At 45.6% G+C, this 22,173-nt stretch overlaps 1 protein-coding gene across 2 annotated transcripts in view; it reads right to left on the bottom strand.

Moving 5' to 3' along the window:
* The window catches only part of FBXO38 (F-box protein 38), a 124,297-nt gene that overhangs the window by 39,245 nt on the left and 62,879 nt on the right, over window positions 1-22,173 (bottom strand). For both annotated transcript variants that reach the window (XM_082253254.1, XM_082253255.1), the window contains exons 10-14: window positions 18,862-19,032; window positions 7,815-7,957; window positions 7,163-7,442; window positions 2,642-2,758; window positions 162-335 (exon numbers count right to left, since the gene is read on the bottom strand). In XM_082253254.1, coding sequence (XP_082109380.1) covers window positions 162-335; window positions 2,642-2,758; window positions 7,163-7,442; window positions 7,815-7,957; window positions 18,862-19,032 — 885 coding nt within the window. The remainder of the gene's footprint in view (window positions 1-161; window positions 336-2,641; window positions 2,759-7,162; window positions 7,443-7,814; window positions 7,958-18,861; window positions 19,033-22,173) is intronic.

The following is a 22,173-nucleotide window of genomic DNA, read 5'->3' as shown; positions in this document are numbered from 1 at the left end:
AGGATTTTTTTTCCCTGAAGTTGGACTTTGAGAGTAGAGAGAGACATAACTGTGTTCACCAACAGGGCATACATTTCCAATGCAGTTGCTCCCATAGACCTGGAGTACACCACCACCAACTAGACTAAGTTTAAAAGCAATGGATAAGTCCATTCACTCACGTATTGTGCTGTCCTGGGATTCTGCCAACTGTTCACCTTTGTTGTCCTCATTAGGGTAGTCAACCGAGGCGCCACACTCCCCGTGACTACCAACAATGTCATCATCATCTTCGCTGTCCGAGTCATGAACTGTGATAGCTGCAGCTTTCACAACTGGCTGTAACCCACTGGGTCCTAAAGAAAGAAATGAAAAAAATCCATCCATATTAAAAACCAAAACTGCCATGGTTTGGTAGCACAGGCATGTTACTCTGCAATTGGGTTAAGTCACCACGTAGAGTGTTTTCACGAAATGCAAGTTGGAACCAGGCATTGGATTGATGCTTATGGGTAAGCATTTCTAAATAAAAAAGGTAACTAAAGTGGACATGCGATTTGCTGTGGTTAGATTGTTTGAAGATGCAGACTCTGGGGTTGTCATTCTGATCCTGGTTTCACTATCTAGCAAATCATTAAAGTTATACTAAACCCACAACAGTAAAAATCAGTCTTTATATGCAGTAAAGCATGTTGGTTATAAACATGGTGGAATCTAAGGGGTTAATCCACTGCATTGTGCAAAAAGCCTGTTTGATCCTGTCTTCCCTTTTCTGGTCTTCTTCCACAGTCCCCAATCCATCTGCTGATAGAACAGAGCCTTAAGAGGCAACACTCTGCATATGTTCAGTTTGATGTGTATTGCTAGAGGTTTTTTTTTTTTTGGTGAATGTCATCAGCACAGGGCCAATCAGCACTGTCCAGACAAAAGGGTCAGGGGTCATGCAGTCTCATAGGACAGTCAAAAGAGAATGAAAACTCATCCTAACTTTAACCAGTGCTCGGGCAGACACAGATAGAAGACTTCTATAACTGCCGATGAGAAAATGTATTTAGCAGTTTATATTTACTAAAAGATTAGCATTTCCATGTTCTGTGCACTTTGGGAGACCAGATATAGTGAATGCAGGGTCCTGGGTTTAGTAACACTTTAACCATGCATTAATAGGCATGAAGCATGTAGCCAGTGAATCTCTGAGCTACTACTCTGCAGAAGCTTGATCTAGCTCATTGACTAACTGACCTCTATAGCTACTTGTAATATGAAGTAATTTCTTCTCAAAGATCCTCAAGAAAGACTCTAAAGTCAGATGTCTTTTTTTTTTTTTAACAGTTCAAAACACCAGATGGTTGTGCAGTTCAGAAGGCCAACAGGCTATCCAGATTCTGCTCTTCACAGAAAGATGCTAAAATCACTAAATCTGCCTAAAATTTGAAGAAATTGCCTAGAACTAGAAAGGTGAATGAGGGCTTGATTTAGGTGCTTTCACTGCTTGTTAAAATATTTAAATAATTTGAACGTATATAACTATATGGAAATTTTTTTTTTTTTTTTTTTTAAGTTTTGGATAGAGTATCAGTTGGTATTGCTGTCTGTGCCCCCGTTAGGGAAATTCTCCCTCTCCATTCAACCTGGTTTCCATTATAATTAAAAGTGAAAGTAAAAGCCAAATCTTGGGTTGTCCCCAGAAAAATAATAGGAGGGAAATCTTTCAGTTCTGGTGATCTGGGGGTCCCCTAAGGAATTACCTTAAAGTGGATGTAAAACCTCCACATCTAACCAGTGAAGTGAACAGCCTCAGATAATACACCGAGATGAAACAACTCTCCCTACATACGTTTTATTTGTATATCTGCTGTCTTTAGCTTTCTACATGGTTTAGAAAATGAACATTGTGTTAGAATGTTGTCCACACTGTGTGTGGAGGTCTTAGCATACACTGACAGCTGATTGGAGGAAAGGCACCCCCCCCCCATACAGGCAGAGGAAGTAAGAAATATGCAGAGCTGTGCTGTGAATAGACCAGCTCTCTGCTAATCTCTTTGTAGCCCCCCGACACCAATTTCCAGCTGCTTTCATCTCCTGGTCGGAGAACTTGTCAGAAGTTACAATGCTGATAACAGAGGAACGGAGCAGCGGATAAACATGGGACTTAGGGCTTTGGAGAGAGATAGGGACTATGGGACAAGAAGTAAAGGTAAATCTCCACATTGGGACACAGATGGTGAAAAAAAATAATAAATATAACAATGAGCAACCCTCCCTTGCTGTATCCAAATGAAAAAAAAAAAGAAATAAAGAAGGAGGTCTATATTTACAGATCTACAAAAGGCAAAACGGTGTCAAACTATGTAATTTAGCTTAAAACTTCATTCTATTGATATGGATTTTTATACAACTTTAGAAATAAGTCACATTTGAACTACGTTATAAACATTGGTTGTGCTCATAAGGTTATTCCAATTTTTTACAAATAGATTCCTGAATAATTGCTTATCACTAGGGCCATTTCTGGGGAAAGAACTACCAGTGTAGTCTAAATAAAGAGAACCTCCTTGTTTAAATAGTTTTTTTTTTTTTCAAATAAATCTGCAAATGCCCAATTGCTACAAGATGTTATTTATAAATAAAAAAATAATTTGGAAAAAAACTGAAGTCAGACCTGCTCGTTCCTCATCCATATCCATTGGTATCACAGCTACATTTGGAGTTGCAGCTTCATTTTCTTGCTCTGGAAGTCTTAACTCATCTTGAGACACATCTTCCATGTCATTTAGAGCTGTTGATTTGAGGGAATCGCACATAAGGGGACGTGTAAAAGGAAAAAAAAAAAAAGGACACACTCACCAAGTAGTGACGGAAAATGAAAGTTTTGCCCTCGGTTCTATTTTTAACATTTGTCAACCAAGAATTTTTTTAAAACCCCCCAAACAATTATACATTTGCATGACATTTGCGCAACTGTTTATTAAATGCTTATTCTCAGAAAAATACACTAAAAAGAATACACAATACCCAATATCTGGTAAAGATTTAAAAGGGGTTGTGTTGAGTAAATAGATACCAAACATGTCAAACTTCAAAATTGCAAAAAAACTACCTGTATGGTGCCCAAAACTACAAAAAGCCTTTACAGGTTATCAGTTCAGAGTTGACCCTGAATTAGGGCCCTAGGATATCCCCCTGAGGAGGACACGTAGTGCCCCGTGTCGACACGCGTAGGGGAGGGGCCACACGTCAGAGAGAGAGAGCGGCAGTGAGAGTTACTCAGTCCTAACATGAGCAGTTAGTTGGAGGTATCTGCCTGCACACCCAGGGTCATCCCATTGTTTTACCTGTCAGAATGGTGCGCTGCCAGCACCCAACAATTGTAAGTGCAACAATATCATTTTAAATAAAGTCTATTTTTATATACAATACTTGCACTATCAAAAACTTTCTTCCCTTCTATGTGAGTCACTTCTGAGTGGCACGGCTCGATCGGTACCACTAAAGGAGAAGGAATCCAGCCATTCCAGTATCTTGTGGGAACATTTAAAGCTACAATTGACCAAGCTTAAATCGAAGGTCACACACCTAAAAGGTGAGATACCCACTTAAAGGGGGTAATCACAGGAATTGAGGTGGCACAGTGATCTCTCATTATCAGGCTATCTTCAGCACTGGTGACTGGAACCGTCCCTATCACTTTAGGAGAATTACTTTGCACTTTGATGGTACTTTGATGGTACTCAAGGCCAATTTCTGTTCAACCCCCGTTGAAGGAATGTCGAGATCTGAGGCACCGAGAAGGAGCGAGGATGAACTCCATGCAATGTAAGTCTTCCACGTGCGATGGTAGATCTTCCTAGAAGTAGAGTTCATAGCTTTTAGCAGTGTTGGAATCACAGATTCCAATAAACCTCTATCCTTCAGCACCTGGCATTCAACAGCCAAGCCGTCAAAGCCAGCAACCGTAAAGCAGGATGGAAGATCGGTCCTTGGGGCAGCAGATCCTCCGAGAGGAAGCTTCCAAGGAACGTCGGCGACCAGCTGCACCAGATCAGCCACTAAGATGACCGAAATCCCTTCTGCCACAATCCTGTGTAGAAGTCTTGGAAGTAGCTTGAAAGGAGGGAAGGCGTAAATCAGACGATACTGACCCCATGGGCCACGAGCGCATCTGTGGCATCCGCCAGAGGATCCTGTGACTGAGCCACAAACCTCTGCACCTTTCTGTTGAGCCGAGACGCCAACAGATCCACCTCAGGGATGCTCCACCAGACACACAACTGATGAAACCCCTCCGGATGAAGGTCCAACACCTGCCAACTGAGGGTAACGCCACAAACTGATAATGCTCCTCTCCAGAGAAAGCGCTGGTGACTAGCACATATTGGAATGTGAAGGTAGGCATCCTTAATGTCGATAGAAGCAAGGAAATGCCCCTGATGCAGACATGCCACCACTGCGTGAATTGACTCCATTCAGAACTTCCGCACCCGCACAAAGCAGTTCAGCACTGTAAGCGGTTCGGGGACATGCACAAATTGGAAGGAAAAAACCTTGCCGGGGACAAGAGTGAAACTCGATCTTGTAGCCGGACCAAATTACATTGTGGACCCACTTGTCTTGTACCAGGGAGGTCCACGGGTCCAGAAACCAGCGAAGACATCCCCCCATCCACGATATGGGTGAGGGCACGACTTCATGCTGAAGGAGCCTTGTTCGTGGGTCTTGAGAAGCCAGCTCTCAGGTTGCCAGACCAAGTTTCTTTGAGCCCTTTTCAGTTGACCCTGAGGGACGAAAAAAAAAAAAAAAAACTTCTTGTGAACCGAGAAGGAAGGCCCATGTCTACGACTAGGTTCCCTACCCTTCGTAGCCTGCAAAAGAAAGGTACTCTTCCCCCTGTGAGACCTTTTATGATGTCATCCAGGGTAGCTCCTAACAGGCGATTTCCTTGAAAGGGAGGGAGGATCAGTCAAGGCCTTTTTAGAAGTCAGGTCCGCAGACCAGCATTTGAGCAAAAAGACACGCCAAAGCACCACTGCCGAAACAGAAAGCTGTGCCACTAGGGGAGCCGCGTCCAAAGAGGCATCACAGACAAGCTGCAGCCCCTGGACCAGCTGGTCCGCCAGCTCAGCAAAGGCGGGGGGGGGGGGGGGGGGGGGAGCCGTTCTCCCTCCAGGTCATGGTGTTAAAGCTCAGCCAACTTGGTCAAGATTTGCAACACGGCAATGGTGAATACCGGCCTCAGTGCCGAACCAGCCAGAGAGAGTGTACATATTGCGGGCCACAGCCTTCGCCTTCCTGTCAGCTGGATCCTTAAAAGCCTGGGACTCTTCAACCGGAATCGTGGTTGCCTTGTTCAACCTGGAAACCGGAGGGTCCACCAGCGGTGGAACAGTTCACTTCTTAAGAAGGGACTCCTCATTAGGGATAACTCCTAGTAAAGCGCCTAGGGACCCCAAGGGGACACTTTGGTCGTCCCCACTGTTTAGCAGCAATTCTGTCAAAATAGGCGGGGAAAGGAAATACCTTTGCCGCTCTGGATGGCTTGTGAGTGCCAAAGGGAACCTGCGCCTCCGTCACAGTTGCATCCTCCATCTTCAAGGTCTCACACACAGATACAATCAGTGTTTCCACCAGAACCTTTTTGTGCGTGGATGCAGACCGTCCCATCAGAGGATTCCGGGAACCTGGTTGCAGACTCAGCAGGGTGACCCACGCTTAGGGTTAAGGGTTTGATTAAGATTAAGGGTTAGATGAGACAGATGAGGCAGGAGAAGACAGGGGGTGCTTTTTGCTAGCCGTCTCTTGAAAGCCACCCCCACCCGGGACACAAAAGGACTCCAAGACCGCCGTCAGTGCATCAAATAGATGGTTGAGACCCGGAGGGCCCCCCCCCCCCTCAGAGAGGGGATCAGGTGGGGAGATGTGCTCCAAAGACTCCATGAGTCACCAGGGGAACCCCACAAAACAGGTGTAAAAACACTGCAAGGGACACCCCCACCGCGCTGGCAGCACCACCCAGTCGCCAGGCACAGAGCACAAATCGATCCTCAGCAGAAAGAGAGAACCCCATCAGACTCACCACCCAGCAGAAAAAGGCACCTGCAGCCACCAGGATCATCTGCACGCGCGGCAATCAGAAGTGAAAGGATCCAGGAGTCAGCACCAGGGGATGAGGAGAGGCTCCCACCGCCGAAATCACCAACCACAGGGCTCCACTGTCATGGGTGCTGCTATTTTCAATGGCAAATCACAGCAAAATGGCTGCTGGACTACACAAACATGGCCGCCATGCATAGAAACACACAGGCTACAACAAAGAGGCTTCCAGGGACCCCCAGGAGGAATCCCTAGGCCTCAGATAAAGACCAAGGAGCCCTGGCAGGAGCCCCCACCAGGTACAACCCCCCCCCCCACGCACAGCCGATCGTCCGGTCGCCGGCGGTGCACCCCTCATCTTGCCAGAGTAGCGCCCCGCCTCCACCCCAGGAGGTGGACCAGACCAGCCAAACAGCCCCAGCATAAGTGGATAGGGGAGGGAGGGGGGGTAGAAAGGGGGAATAGGTGAAAGACAGGTGCCTGACGGGAAGGAGGGGAACCAGGGGATCCAACCATCCCAAGGAGGGGCCCACATCCACCCCAAAACCCCCTAGGGTTAGAGGGGGGGACAGCTACTCACAAGGAACTGGGTGGGCACAGCTCCAGACAGAACCCCTCCTTAGCGAAATAAAATAAAAAAATTAAAAAAAAAAAAAAACACCTGCGGGTTCATTCACCGCCATTAGTGAAGAGAAGCCCTGTGTAATCTCCAAATTGATTCTAGAGCTTATACAGGGCTGAGCAGACCCCCTTTGTGCTTGAGCAACCAGTTGCATAAAAAATACTGCACATGACAGAAAAGGTAGGTTGTTTTGCCCCATCTGCCAAACTGATTGGGAGCAAGTGAAAGCCAAATAGAAGTCAGAGCAAATGCCAGCATTAAAATTAACCACGCAGGGAAAAGTAGAGGTTCACTTTGCAAAGAAATAAACTCCCCAAAGTAATTAGTCAAATTTTTTGCTTCATTTCATCTAACCTGTCCAAGAAATATGGTAGAAGTTGTCTAATTGGTATGAGTGGGACAGACCGTCCCTCGGATAGGTCACTTTTTTAATACACTTTGGTCTTACAATAGAATAAACGTAAAGCTCACCCTCAGCAGCAATATGCTGTTCTTCCACATTATTCTCTGGCCTAAGGTCTGGTTCTTCATTTCCTTCCTCTTGCTGTGGTGGAGGAGGTGGCGGAGGAGGAGGAGGAGGAGGAGGTGGTGGTGGTGGTATGTGAGGTGGCTGTTGGTTATTATTATGCTGTAGGTTGTTATTTTGATGATTGTTATTATTTTCATTCTCATTGTTGGAGTTCTGATTGCTTACCAAGGCAGAAGACACACCAATTCCAGTGCCTGCACTAAGGCCCACACGGGCACAGCCCTTAAACAAAATACAAATAAATGCTTGTAAACATTACCTGACAGTTTTCTTTGGGGAAAAATTATTCTATAATATTTAAAAAAACTGGGTGCCCATTTATGGTGTTAAAACACAAGAAAGTTCAATATATTGGTTACTAACTATGCAACTTGGTAAAATAATATACATTAAAAAATTGTGGGTGGCTATTAAATCACTTTGTATTTCTCTATTAGAGTGGATAGTAAAATGAGTTTGTAGAAAGCTTAAAAAAAAAAAAAAAAAAAAAAAGAAAAAAAACACAACCACCAATTACAAGGTGTATAAGGAATTTATCTTAACCATGAACATTGCCAGTCGCAGCAGGATTTGGCATTCAAAAGAAAGGCTTACCTTAGGAGGTTCTCTGAACATCTGGTCCAGTGAGATAAACTCCAAGCTGGGGAGTAGCTCAACAAACTGACTGAAGGATTCCAACTTTATAGCATGGCAGCGAACAAGGCTAAGATCAACCAGCCGGTTCCACCGAGAATGATCTTAAAAAAAGTACAGTTCAAATTATGAACCAAGTTTTAAATGTTAATTTAAAATAAAATGCATATTACAAATACAAAAATAACAGTATAAGTTGCTGCATTTTATTTTTTTGTAGGAAGAGGCGATTTTATAAAAAAACAGATGAAAACGGCATGTACAAACCGTTTACATGCACTTCCATCAAAATCTAGGGGGCCAAAAATCATGCTGCAACAGCAGCAATGTAGCACCTGTGCCTTTTCCAAAAAACGCACTGTACTGATGGGAATAGGCACCGTAGAGAATAATGTGATTTCTATTGTCGTGTGGTGTTGTGCCGACAGCAGCTTCATCAGAAAATGCACTAGTGCAAATGGGGACATGACATATTGCAGATTACAAGACCTTAGATGTAATGGCTGCTATTATTTATTTATTTTCCCCTGGTGAGTCCGTCATTAATACACTTCTTGTCCCAATGTGACAATACTAACTCACCGTACTCTATTCATGGAGGAGCAGCGACTGCCTACTTATGTAGGACAGGACTACATAACACCTCCCTTTCATAACATTGGGGAAGGTGTGCAGTAGTCCATGACGAGTGCTGAGAACAATGTAACTGATAACAGTGTAGCAGAAGTTCATCAGCTTACAATAGGTATTTTTTGTATTAATTAGAATAAAACAAAGCTATGTTTTCTATAGTATATTTACACAAAGCAAATTAGCAGAGCAAAAGAGAATAGAATTATTGTTCGGGTTTACATACGGCACAGTTTAGCATGTTAAACACACTTACAAATACTTAACCCTAAAAACTGGATTTTTATCTTCCCATAAAATCATTTTCTCTGATGTTCATTGACGGACACATCTCCAGATCTTCTTTATTCTTGGGTTTATGCTGCCCCCTACAGGAGTAGGACACTAGGCGGAAAAAAGTTTGACTATGCCTATAGGTCAGTCCCAGGGGGTATACTCCCACTTCCTGCTACAGGTCTTAAGCTTTGTAACAAGCAGTGTCAGAAGAACATAAAACCCAACTCAATAGAGGGACGGCTGCTGTGTTCATGAATGATCATCAGAGAAAAGGATTTTACTGTAAGAAAAATCCAGGTTCTTTTTCGTTCATTGACGGACACAGCTCTAGATCTTCTTGACCCTAGGGACGTCCCAAAAGCAGTGTCAACATGAGGGGTGGGAAGAACACAACAAGAAACACACTTCCCTAGGCTAAAGGCTAAAATTGGATTTTTGTAAGATCTTACCGTAAAATCCTTTTCTCTTAAGCTCATTGACAGACGTAGTCTTCTTGATTCACAAGAACTGGGTTATGCTGCCCTCTACAGGAGTAGGACTAGGCAGAAAGAAAAAACGTTCTGGCTCCACCCTAGGGGCAGTCCCAGAGGGTATATCCTCTTCCTGTCTGCTACAGAGAATCAGTTCTGTCCCAAAGCAGCAACAGAGAATTTAACCCAACCCAACTCAATGATAGAGGGGCGGGTACTACGTCTGTCAATGAGCTTAAGAGAAAAGGATTTTACGGTAAGATCTTACAAAAATCCGATTTTCTCTGTCGCTCATTGACAGACGTAGTCTTCTTGATTCACAAGAACTGGGACATCCAGTAGCAGTGCCACAAATGAGGGGTGGGATTGACCGAAATCAAAATCCAAACTAGAAGGCCCAACCGGAGCCAACCAGAAGTATCAAAGGACTCATCGAGTAAACAGATGAGACCTACCCCACAAATCCTCGAGGTAGACCAACAGTCTCCTCAAACAGTGGCCTGCAGGAACCTTGCGGCCAGAAGAGGCATCTGACGATGCCATCACATAAACCTTATACAATATTGTAAAAGGTATGAACCGACGACTAAACAGTCGCCTTGAAAACCTGAACCACTGACGCCTGATGGCGGAGGGTCCAGGAAACTCTAAGCGCCCGAGTAGAATGCGCCTTAACAGGGAACGGGGGATCCCGACCCTTAGATAAAATAAGCCTATACCACCGTCTGTCTGATCCATCTAAAGATGGTCGCAGCAGAACAGGCAACCCCTTCTTAGGGCCATCCGTGATCACAAACTGTGAATCCGTCTTACAAATTGAATCCGTAGTATTCAAATATATCCTGATCGCCCGAACTACATCCAAGGAATGCCATGCAAATTCTCGAGGATGATTGGGCTAAGGACATAGGAAGGACAATACACTGTCCTCATTCAATGAAACTTTGAAACCACTTTAGGAAGGAAGGATGGATTCGGATGAAGAACAACCTTATCCCTATGAACCACCAGATCTGGGGAACAACAGGATAATGCAGCCAGTTCTGACACCCTGCGTGCAGAAGTGATAGCCACCAAGAAGACCACCTTCTGGGATAAAGTAAGCAAGGGAATCTCCCTGATATTTTCAAAGGGAGGTGTCTGAAGAACCGACAGCACCAAATTAAGATCCCAGGATGGTAACGGCGCGTGCACTGGCGGAGCCAGGTGTCGCACCCCCTGGATGAAATTCCGCACCAAGGAATGAGTAGACAAAGGCTTCTGAAAAAAGATAGCAAATGCTGAAACCAGACCCTTGATAACACTCAAGGCCAGCTTCTGCTCAACTCCCTGTTGCAGAAAAGCCAATATTCGGGCTACGGAATAAAGATGTAGATGGAACCCAAGGGATTCACACCACACAATATATAAGACTTCCATGTACGATGATAATCTTTCTGGAAGTCGCTTTCCTTGTTTTAACTAGAGTAGGAATAACTGAAGCTGACAATCCCTTGTCCTTCAGCACCTGGGTCTCAATAACCAGGCCGTTTAAAACCAGCGATCGTAAAGCAGGATGGAAGATCGGTCCCTGAGACAGTAGATCCTCCCTGAGAGGAAGTCTCCACGGGACGTCCGCCACCAGTCTGACCAAGTCGGCGTATCAAGCTCGACGAGGCCAGTCCGGAGCTGCCAGGATTACTGGAATTCCTTCCTCCTCTATCCTGCGAAGAAGTCTTGGCAGTAACCCAAGAGGAGGGAAGGCATACATTAGCTGGTATTGCCCCCACGGGGTGACCAGTGCGTCTGCGGTCTCTGCTAGAGGATCGCGGGAGCGAGCCACGAATCTCTGTACTTTTTTGTTGAATCGTAATGCCAACAGATCCACATCCGGGGTGCCCCAACGTAGGCACAACTGGTGGAAAACTTCTGGATGGAGGGACCATTCCCCCTGATCCGGAGTCTGACGGCTGAGATAATCTGCCTGCCAATTTTCCACCCCCGGAATGAACACCGCAGAGATAGCTGGAACAAATCGTTCCGCCCAGCGAAGAATGCAAGCCACTTCTTTGGCCGCTCGGACACTCTTGGTGCCCCCCTGGTGATTGACATAAGCCACGGCCGTGGCGTTGTCCAACTGGATCCGAACCAGGCTGCCCTGGAGCTGCTCGGTCCAGTGAATCAGACAAAGTCTGATCGCTCTCAGTTCCAATACATTTATCGGTAACCTGGATTCTTCCGGGGACCAAAGTCCCTGAACGGATAACTGACCGAGAATTCCTCCCCATCCGGATAGGCTGGCATCCGTGGTCACTATCGTCCAATATATTGGCAGAAATGACTTTCCCTGGCTGAGCATCGGAGACCGAAGCCACCAGACCAGAGACTCTCTGGTCTATTTGCTCAATTGGATCCGATAGTCCAGGGACTCCGGATTCCGATTCCATCTGAGAAGAATCTCTTGCTGAAGAATTCGGGTATGGGACTGGGCAAATGGGACTGCTTCGAAGGAAGCCACCATCAACCCCAGAACCCTCATGCAAGTCCGAAGGGAAGACCAGCTGTTGGATCGTAACAACTGGACTGCTGATTGAATCTTTCGGAGTTTCCCTACCGGAAGGAAAACTCTTGTCCTGACTGTGTCTAGAATTAGACCCAGATATTCGAGCCTCTGGGTGGGAACCAGAAATTACTTTTGCTGGTTCACCAGCCACCCGAATTCCTGTAAAGAAATTATAGTAATTTCTATGTTTTGTAGCAGGGTCTGAGGAGACTCTGCATGAAGCAGGAGATCGTCTAGGTAACCTAGAATCGATATGCCTCTTTGGCGCAGTAGTGCCAACATTGGGGCCAACACCTTCGTGAAGATCCGAGGAGCCGTGGCGAAACCAAAAGGTAACGCCACAAACTAAAAGTGGTTCTCTTCTACGGAAAAGCGTAGAAACCGCTGATATCCTGCGAAAAATGGGAATGTGAAGCTAGGCGTCCTTGATGTCTATGGACGCTAGGACATCCCCTGGATGCAGGAAGGCGGCTACTGTGCGAATGGATTCCATCTTGAATATCCTTATGTCGAGAAAGGAATTGAGTGCCCTTAAGTCCAGAATTGGACGCACTTTGCCCTCTTTCCTGGGTATTGTAAATAGGTTTGAATAAAACCCTTGAAAACGTTCTGTCCAAGGAACGTGGACTAAAACTCCTTGTTGTAGAAAATCCGTGACTGCTCTCCGCAGATCTTCTAAACGATCCGGGGATAGTCGGATATTGGAAGGGAAGAATCGCGCCGGTGGGAGAGATCGAAACTCGATCTTGTACCCTGACCTTATGACTTCGCAAACCCACTTGTCCGGGATTCTGGAAAGCCATGGATCCGGGAACCGGCGAAGACGTCCCCCCACCCCAATTATGGGTGGGGGCGCACCTTCAGGCTTTGGACGATTTATCTTCAGGTCTGGAGGGGGCGGGCTTTTGCTTGCCCGACCAACGTCCCCTGAAGCCTCCTGAAGGAGCTTTGGAGGACTTAATTTTTTCACCCGCGGGACGAAAAAACTTTTTTGTGAGCAGAGAAAGAAGGCCCTCGTCTTTTCTTAACATCTTGCGGTAAAAAGGTGCTCTTTCGACCCGTGAGATCCTTAATGATCTCATCTAAGTTGGCTCCAAATAGACGCTCTCCTAAAAAGGGGATATTAGCTAATGCTTTTTTGGAACCTTGGTCTGCTAACCAACCTTTTAGCCACAGTGTACGCCTGAGAACCACTGCTGAAACTGATGCTCGCGCCAATAATGGAGTGGCGTCTAACGCCGCATCACACACAAACTGTAACCCCTGTATCATTTGTTCCAACAAATCTGATACCGCCTGAGGGACCTCTTCTAAGTCCCGGCGTAACCACTTGGTCCATTCAGTTACAGTCTGCGAAACCAGACCAATAGCAATTATTGGTCTGAAAGCTGATCCAATCAAGGAAAACAAGGTGCGAGACATAGCTTCTATCTTGCGATCCACTGGATCTTTAAAAGACGGAGCGTCTTCTAAAGGAATAACCGTGGCTTTATTCAATCTAGCAATTGGTGAATCCACCACAGGTGGTTCTGTCCATTTCTTAATGAGGGTTTCCTCAACGGATAACGCCAGTTAATGCGTTTAGAAATAGCAGAGGTCTCTTGAACAGATACAATGAGTGCGTTTACCAACGCTTCCTCTCGGGCTATGGCTGATGCCGAAACATCCTCCTCACTGTCTGAAGAGACAGTACCCGAGACACCAATCCCAGATGAAGTACCTGCAACTGCAGAAAATAGGCTCAGAGTCTGAATCCGAAGTTTCAGATAATAAGGGGTTAGGCGGGGGTCGCTTTCTTGCGCCCTGTCAATGACAAGCCACTTCCACCCGGGACACAAAAGTTTCCATAATAGCTGACAATGATTCAACTATCAGTGGGGTGCTGGAGGATCCTGCAGACACCTCGAGGGGATCCGGTGGAGATACATGAGTGGCAGGGTCCATGTTAATTCAGGACACCTCTGCCAGAAAAAACAAAAAACTTTTTTTTTTTTTTTTTAATTTTTTAAATAAAAAAAAAATCTCTTTTTTTTTTTTTTATGTGTCTCCCCCTAGCGCAATAGCGCCCCTCAAAATACCTGCTTCTCGATCCCCACAGAGAGAGAGAGGGACCCCCAAGGCTCACCACCCGATGCAGAGAAGTTTCCAACCAACTGCAGTCAGCGTCTGTCTTTTACAGACTGGAAAGAGCTGTGTTCGTTTTCCCGGGTAGAAGGACGTGGCTCCGCCCCCTGTGTACGCCTTTCGGCGTTCCCAGCTCTCCACGAGGTAGCTGGGCTCATCAAACATGGCCGCCCCCATACAGGAGACAATAGACTCCAAAAACATGGCGGCCGGCGTGACCTGAGGACATACATGCACCTGGTCTACGGCAAAATGGCGGCGGACCGCCAAAATCGTTTTTCCCAGCAAATCCACCTGCATCTCTGCTAAGTGGCGGTTTATCGATCTGCAGGAGGTACACTACAATTAAGGTAGGATTATACCTCCTATGTCTGCTGTAATACTACAGTCTGCTGGGTAGAGTGTTAGCTCTCAAACCAAGTCCACTTCCCACCAAACACATACTGTATTTACAAGGGGGACTTTTAGTGTCAGATATATACTGACCATGTATGGAGGGGCCCATAATTCATACTGCCTCATAACGAGGAAAAAAGGGAACGTTTACTCACCATACCGAACCGACAGGCACCCTCTCTTCACAATACCCTCTCCACCGGGGTGGGGGGTTGTGGACCACTCCGGACGCCTCGACTCTGTGGTTCCTGGCGTCCAAGCGAGACTTTAAACTCGCAAGGTCAGTCCCTCCAATGGGACTCCGTCGCGGCCGACCCAGCGCGGAGCTCTGGTCTGCACACGCTCGTAGGCAGAAACCGGGGTGACCACTGGATCTCAACATCCAGCCCGTCGCCCGGCCCCGCATACTTACTTGAATGTGTCGCGGCCGACCAAGCGCAATGCAATGGTCTGCGCGCGCTCGTAGGCCGGCTGGGGTGACCACTAGTGTCGCCCAGTCCGGCGTTTTTGCTTGAAGATCTCACAGGAAAAAAAACACTGGAGAAAACTACCTAAAAAATATTTTTTCTAAAGAAAAAATCTTGCCAGGACCAAAAAGATCCCAGCAAGGAACTTAGGTCCTTACTCCTGACTAGAAAGAAAAAAACTGATTCTCTGTAGCAGACAGAAAGAGGATATACCCTCTGGGACTGCCCCTAGGGTGGAGCCAGAACGTTTTTTCTTTCTGCCTAGTCCTACTCCTGTAGAGGGCAGCATAACCCAGTTCTTGTGAATCAAGAAGACTACGTCTGTCAATGAGCGACAGAGAAACATAGCCAACCAGGTAAAACAGGAGCTCAACCAGGAACAACTGGGGCTCACCTGACAAAAACAAAAAAACACCCCCAAAGAAAACTAATCCTCTCCAACAGCGACCTGCAAAACCTTGCGGCCAAAGGAAGCATCCACAGATGCCAACACATCCACCTATAACATGTTGTGAAAGTGTGCACTGACGACCAGGTACCCACCTTGCAAACATGCACTACCGACGCCTGATGACGGAAGAGGCACTACGCACCCTCGTAGAATGCACCTTACAGGGAAAGGAGGATCATGACCCTTAATGGAATAGGCCTGCACCACTGTCTGCCTGATCCATCTAGAAGTGTTCGCAGCAGACACGGCCAGCCCCTTACGGGGTCCATCCAGAAGGATAAATAGAGAACCCGATTTTCGGAGGACTCAGTCGCCACCAAGTACCCCAATTGCCCGAATCACATACAAGGAATGCAAGGCAATCTCTTTAGAATTCTTAGGCTTAGGACACAAGGCAGGCAACACAATGTCTTTATTTAAATGGAAACCAGGGACAACTTTAGGAAGGAACGACTGGCAGGGAGGAAGCAGACAGGGTGAACGACAAGACAACGCAGCTAACTCAGACACCTTGCGCGCAGAAGTAATAGCCACCAAGAAGGATACGTTCTGTGACAGAGTAAGCAGAGAAACCTCACAAATATTTTCAAAAGGGGGTTTCTGAAGAACCGACAGCACCAAATTGAGGCCCCACAGGGGTAATGGAGACCTCCCCGGAGGAGCCAGGTGGCAGACCCCTGAACAAAGGAGTGAACCAAGGAATTAGTGGCCAACGGGCGCTGAAAGAAAATCGCCAGGGTCGAAATCTGGAAACGCTGATCTACACCTCTTTGGAGAAACTTCAAAACACGAGACACCGAAAAGGAAAAGGGGGAGACCCCCGGAGACTCACGCCAAGCAATGTACGCCCTCCAGACTCGATGAGCAATCTTCCCAGAAGTAGATTTTCTAGCTTTTAACAGCATAAGAATCAGATTCAGACGCCCCTCCATCCTTCACCACTTGGCTTTCAACAGTCAAGCCGTTCAAGCCAGTGACTGTAAAGTAGGATGGAAGATCGGTCCTAGAGCTAACAGATCTTCCCTGAGAGGGAGTCTCCAAGGGACATTGGCAACCAGCCGAACTAGATCTGCATACCAGGACCTGCGAGGCAAGTCCGGAGCCACTAGGATGACCGGAATCCCTTCTGCCTCAATTCTTCGCATGAGTCTTGGCAGAAGAGTTAATGGAGGAAATGCATACATCAGACGATACTGGCCCCAAGGAGCCACCAGAGCGTCTGTGGCGTCGGCCAGAGGACTACTCACAAACTAACTATATATTCTCTTTGTCCTATTTTGGAGGGCCATATCTACTTTGGACACCAGTGACGGCATGGGGAAGGGGAGCTAGGCATGGGTGAATGGGAGGGTGGTCCGCAGAGGGACCCCGATAGTGAGGGGGGAAGGAAGGGCCCACGTTCACCCCAAAAAAAAAAAAAAACACCAGAAGAGAGGGGGGGACACTACTCGCCACACCTTGGGCGGGCAATGCTTCAGGCAGAACACCGCACCATCTTGGAATTGGGGTTCTGCAGGCCAGAGGCTATGCACCTCGTGAGACGTTTAACTCGTCAGGCAGCCCCTGTCTAGTGGGGCTATGTCACGGTCAACCTAACACAGAGCTAAGGTCAGGTCATGCTCGCTGGCCAGACTGGGAAGACCGTAAAGATCTAGGCTATCCAGTCCATCGCACGGTCCAGCAGTAATATACTTACATAGTTAGTGAGGTTGAAAAAAAGACGTCCATCCAGTTCAAAGTATGAAGTGTGTGCGTTTGCTGTTAACCGTACATTGTATACCCCTGTATGTTGTGGTCTTTAAAAGGTGCCCATCTAATAGTTTTTTTGACACTAACCATGCTCCCTGCTGGTACCACTGCTTGTGGAGGAAAATTCCACATCCTTACTGCTCTGACAGTAAAGAACCTCTTACGCAGGTTAATGTTAAACCGCTTTTCTTCTAGTTCTAGTGAATGGCTCTGTGTCCTATTGAATTCCCTTTCTCTGAAAAGTTTGTTCCCTATGCTAAGGTCACAAGTATGGTTTTTGTACATTGATATCATATCCCCTCTCAAGCGTCTCTTCTCCAGAGAAAATAAGTTAAAATGCTTGTAGTCTTTCCTCATAGCCGATGGCCTCCATTCCCCTAATTATCTTTGTTGCCCTTCTCTGGACTCTCTCCAGTTCTAGCACATCCTTTCTGAGGACCGGTGCCCAGAACTGTACGGCATATTCAAGATATGGCTGGACCAGAGTCTGTAGAGTGGGAGAATAATTGCTTTATCTCTGGAGTGAATCCCCCCCCCCCCCCTTTTTTTTTATGCATGCCAGTTTTCTGTTGGCTTTGCTTCAGCAACTTGGCATTGCATGCCAATAGCCAAGCCTGTTGTCCACTAGGACCCCCAGGTCCTCCATCTTAGATTCACCCAGGGGGATCACCACCTAGCGAGTAACTTGCATTCATTTTTCTGACACGCGTCAGAAAAAGTGCATTACCTTACATTTTTTAACATTAAACCTCATCTGCCATGTAGTTGCCCACCCAATTATTTTGTTCAGGTCTGCTTGTAAGGTTACCATGTCCTGCATAGAAGATTTTGGCCTGCTTCGCTCAGTTGATGGTAGGTCTCACAGGAACAAAAAATAATAAAATTAGAAAAACTTCAGTTTAAAAATAAGGAAAACAAATGCTAGGACCAGAGATCCCAGAAACTGAAGACCTATTGCAGATAGTGGGAGTATACCCTTTGGGACTGATCTATAGGCATAGTCAAACTTTTTTCCACCTAGTGTCTTACTCCTGTAGGGGGCAGCATAAACCCAAGGGTCAAGATGATCTGCAGCTGTGTCCGTCAATGAACGAAAGAGAAAAGGTTTAAAAAGTATTACTTGCATTATTCTGTGGTATCTATTCCCTGCTCTATGTGGTATCAGAATGATATTTGCAACGTACCATGAGAAATATACATCTGCTTTTACAGTTTCTTGTACTATAGTTGTCATTTATCATACTTCTATAATCGCAAAAAAACCTACATTGAAGAAAGTGATATTTAAAAGTCAAACATGCTGCAACTTCCTCCACTGCAGCATAGAAAGTTGGTATATAATTTATCAGTTCAATAAACAAAAGCAAAAGTGATAAAGAGAATATAAAAAGCGGACTGAAATAGGGTAAATATATAGATCTTTTTTAGACAGGTTAGTCAGCATAGATGTTAGGAGGCAGAGGGGGGAGGAGGAGGAGGAAGGGAAACGTTAAGACTAGTTGGGTTGAGGCTGCAATTCTACTTCAAGTCTTAAGCTGGCCATAGACAGAACGGGATTCAGCTAGTTTGGCAGGGACTGGCTGAATTTCGAAGAGTGCATGGCCATCCCTGTTCAACTTCTGTTGAATGGCAAGCTGGAAAACCTTTGCTGTCAGAATACACTGATCAGCTGCTGATCAACAGAGAGTCCCACTGTCAAAATACGTCAGGACGGGGATTCCTCCATCTACCTCATTTAATGTGGATGGAGGAATCTTAATTTTTTTTTAGCACAGCCCTCTGGCTGAATGGGAAAACAACAAACATCTATAGCCAGCTTTAGTTTTAATAGCCAGATAATGGTGCTTACCAGTTTAGAATGAGCAACCTTCAGTTTCAATTCTAATCAATCAGCTTTTATTACCTGTGATCCAGTTTTTTGGATTGTGCAGGTGAGGGCAGTTATAGATCACCAAGTACTTGATGCAGGAGAAGACTTCGTTTACAGCTTTCATGCCAATGTCAGTGATAATACCGGGGTTCTCTGCCACATCTGCCAGGCCATACTTCATAAGATCAGCGTTAGTCATCTTACCTGAACACAAAATAAGCCTTGTTGAATTCAGTTAAGGATAAGAGAAACAAATAGAATTTTTGGTTTACCTATAAAATCCTTTTCTTGGGAGAACAACACAGGACACAGGGTATCTTCTTTTCCATTATGTCAGGGTTATGTTGCCACCTTTAGATGATTAAACATTGGCAAATAAAAGACAGGAAATACCCTCCGAGGCAAAAGCCCTTCCTGTCAAGCAAGGCTTCAGTTTTTGTAGGAAGCCAAAGAGCACAAATGCAGAAGGGCAGGATCCCAGTTGTACACCAGGAAATTTTACAGGTAAATCCAAAAACTGGATTTTTGTACTTACCGTAAAATCCTTTTCTCTGAAGTTGATTGACCGACACAAGCTCCATATCTTCTTAGACCAATAAGTTATGCTCCTCCAAACAGGAACAGGCACTAGGCAGGAAAAAGCTTTACCACGCCTATGGGGGCTGTCCCTGCAGGAATAACCCAACACACTCTGCTACAGTAATCAGTTTCGTTGCAAGCAGTGTTTAAAAGACAAAAACAACCCAATTCACTCAGAAGTAGAGGGGCGGGTGCTGCGTCTGTCGGACTTCAGAGAAAAGGATTTTACGGTAAGTACAAAAATCCAGTTTTCTCTATTGTTCATTGAAAGACACAGCTCCATATCTTATTAGACCATTGGGATGTCCCAAAGCAGTAATATTAGGGGTGGGAAGACAACGCAAAGAAGAATGTAACTCTCCAAAGGCTAAACATAACCAACCAGGTAAGATGGAGCTCAACAAGGAACAACTGGAGCTCACCTAGTAAAAAAAAACATACACCCTCAAAGAGAACAAAAAAAGATTCTCTTTAGACAGCAGCCTGCAAAACCTTGCGGCAAAGGAAGCATCCGAAGATGCCAACACATCAACTTTGTAGAATTTTGTGAACGTATGTACAGACGACCAAGTCACCGTTTTGCAAACTTGCATCACTGACGCCTGATGTCGAAAAGCCCAAGGGGTACTCAGCGCTCTAGTAGAATGAGCCGTCCCTGGGAAAGGAGGAACCTGACCCTTCAGTGAATAAACCTGAACAACCGTTTGCCTGATCCACCCGGAAATGGTCGCCGCAGAAGTAGCCAATCCCTTACAAGGACCCTTGGTAAGGACAAAAAGAGCATCGGACTTTCTAAAAGACTCAGTAACCGCCAGGTAAACTCTGATCGCTCTAACCACATCCAAAGAATGAAAGGCAAATTCCTTAGGATGCTTGGGCTTGAGGCAGAGTGAAGGCAGTACAATGTCTTCATTCAAATGAAAATCAGAAACCACTTTTGGGAGAAGAGACTGATTTGTGTAGTTCTCCAGGAACTCTAACGAGTTAAAACAAAAATCACAAAATAACAAATTTCCCTATTATAGCGAAGACCGAGGTCCCAGCAGGGAACTAGGTCCTATTCCTAAAACTAGGCAGAAACAAACTGGCTTCTGTAGCAGAGTGTGTGGGGTAAAGCTTTTTCCTGTCTAGTGCCTATTCCTGATTAAAGGAGCATAAACCAATAAGCTAAGAAGATATGGCGCTGCGTCTAGCCCCGTACAGGACCCCGAAAACTAATCACCGCCTTCAGGCTTTCGAAGGGCGTAAATTGTTGATTTCACTCCTCACTACTGATCACAGTTTTGAAGGCCATGAAATGCCAAGATAGTAAAAAAAATCCCCCCAAATGACCCCATTTTGCAAAGTAGACACTCCAAGCTATTTGCTGAGAGGCATGGTGAGTCCATGGAATATTTTATATTTTACCACAGGTTTCAGGAAAAAAATGTTTTGTTTTTTTACACAAAGTTGTCACTAAATGATATATTGCTCACACATGCCATGGTTATATGTGAAATAACACCCCAAAATTCATTCTGCTGCTTCTCCCGAGTACGGGACACCCCATGTAAGAGACTTTTTGGCAGTCTAGCCGCATACAGGACCCCGAAAACCAATCACTGCCTTCAGGCTTTCTAAGGGCGTAAATTGTTGATTTCACTCCTCACTATGCCAAGGCAGTACAAACCCCCCCCCAAAAGTCCCTTTTCGAAAAGTAGACACCCCAGGGTATTTGCTAAGATGCATGGTAAGTATTTTGCAGCTCTCAAGCTCTCATTTATTTTGGAAAATGGAAAAAAAAAAAAAAAAAAAAAAACAAAAAAAAAAACGGAAAATGCATTTTTTTCCTCTTTTTTAAATTTTCAAAACTTTGTGACAAAAAGTGAGACCTGCAAAACACTCAACATGCCTCTCTGCAAATAGCTTAGAGTGTCTACTTTCTGAAAAGGGGTCATTTGTGCTTTCTTGGCATTTCATGGCCTCTGAAACTGATAGGTAGTGAGGAGTGCAATCAACAATTTACGCCCTTGGAAAGCAGCGATTGGTTTTCGGGGTCCTGTACGCGGCTAGACAAAAAGTCTCACACATGGGGCATCCCCATACACAGGAGAAGCAGCAGAATGTATTTTGGGGTGTCATTTCACATATACCCATGGTATGTGTGAGCAATCTCTCATTTAGTGACAACTATGTTAAATATAAAAAAACAAAAATATAGTTTTCCCAAAACTTGTGGCAAAATAATAAAATATTCCATGGACTCAACATGCAAGCTGAGTCCTCTAAGTAAATAGCTTGGGTGTCCACCTTCCAAAAAGGGGTCATTTGGGGGGGTTTGTGCCATCTTGAAATTTCAGGGCCTCCGAAACTGACAGGTAGTGAGGAAGTGAAATAAATGGATTTTTGTAAAATCTTACCGTAAAATCCTTTTCTCTTAGCTCATCGACAGACGTAGTCCTCGGTGATACACCACCTTCGGGTTATGTTACCTCCGCAGGAGCAGGACTAGACAGGAAATTAAAAAGCTCTGGCCACACCCTAGGGGCAGTCCCAGAGGGTATATCCTCTCTCTCTCTGCCTCAGCAAATCAGTTATGTGAAAAAGCAGTGCTTAGAGAATTTAACCCAACCCAACTCCAAAACAGAGGGGCGGGGACTACGTCTGTCGATGAGCTAAGAGAAAAGGATTTTACGGTAAGATTTTACAAAAATCCATTTTTCTCTAGCGCTCATCGACAGACGTAGTCCTCGGTGATACACCACCTTCGGGACGTCCCAGAGCAGT

The sequence above is a fragment of the Pelophylax lessonae genome (genome assembly GCF_965119305.1).
Source record: "Pelophylax lessonae genome assembly, chromosome: 4".
Classification (NCBI taxonomy): Eukaryota; Metazoa; Chordata; class Amphibia; order Anura; family Ranidae; genus Pelophylax; species Pelophylax lessonae.
Note: the sequence above shows the minus strand (reverse complement) of the source record. Positions and strands in the feature narration are given on the sequence as shown.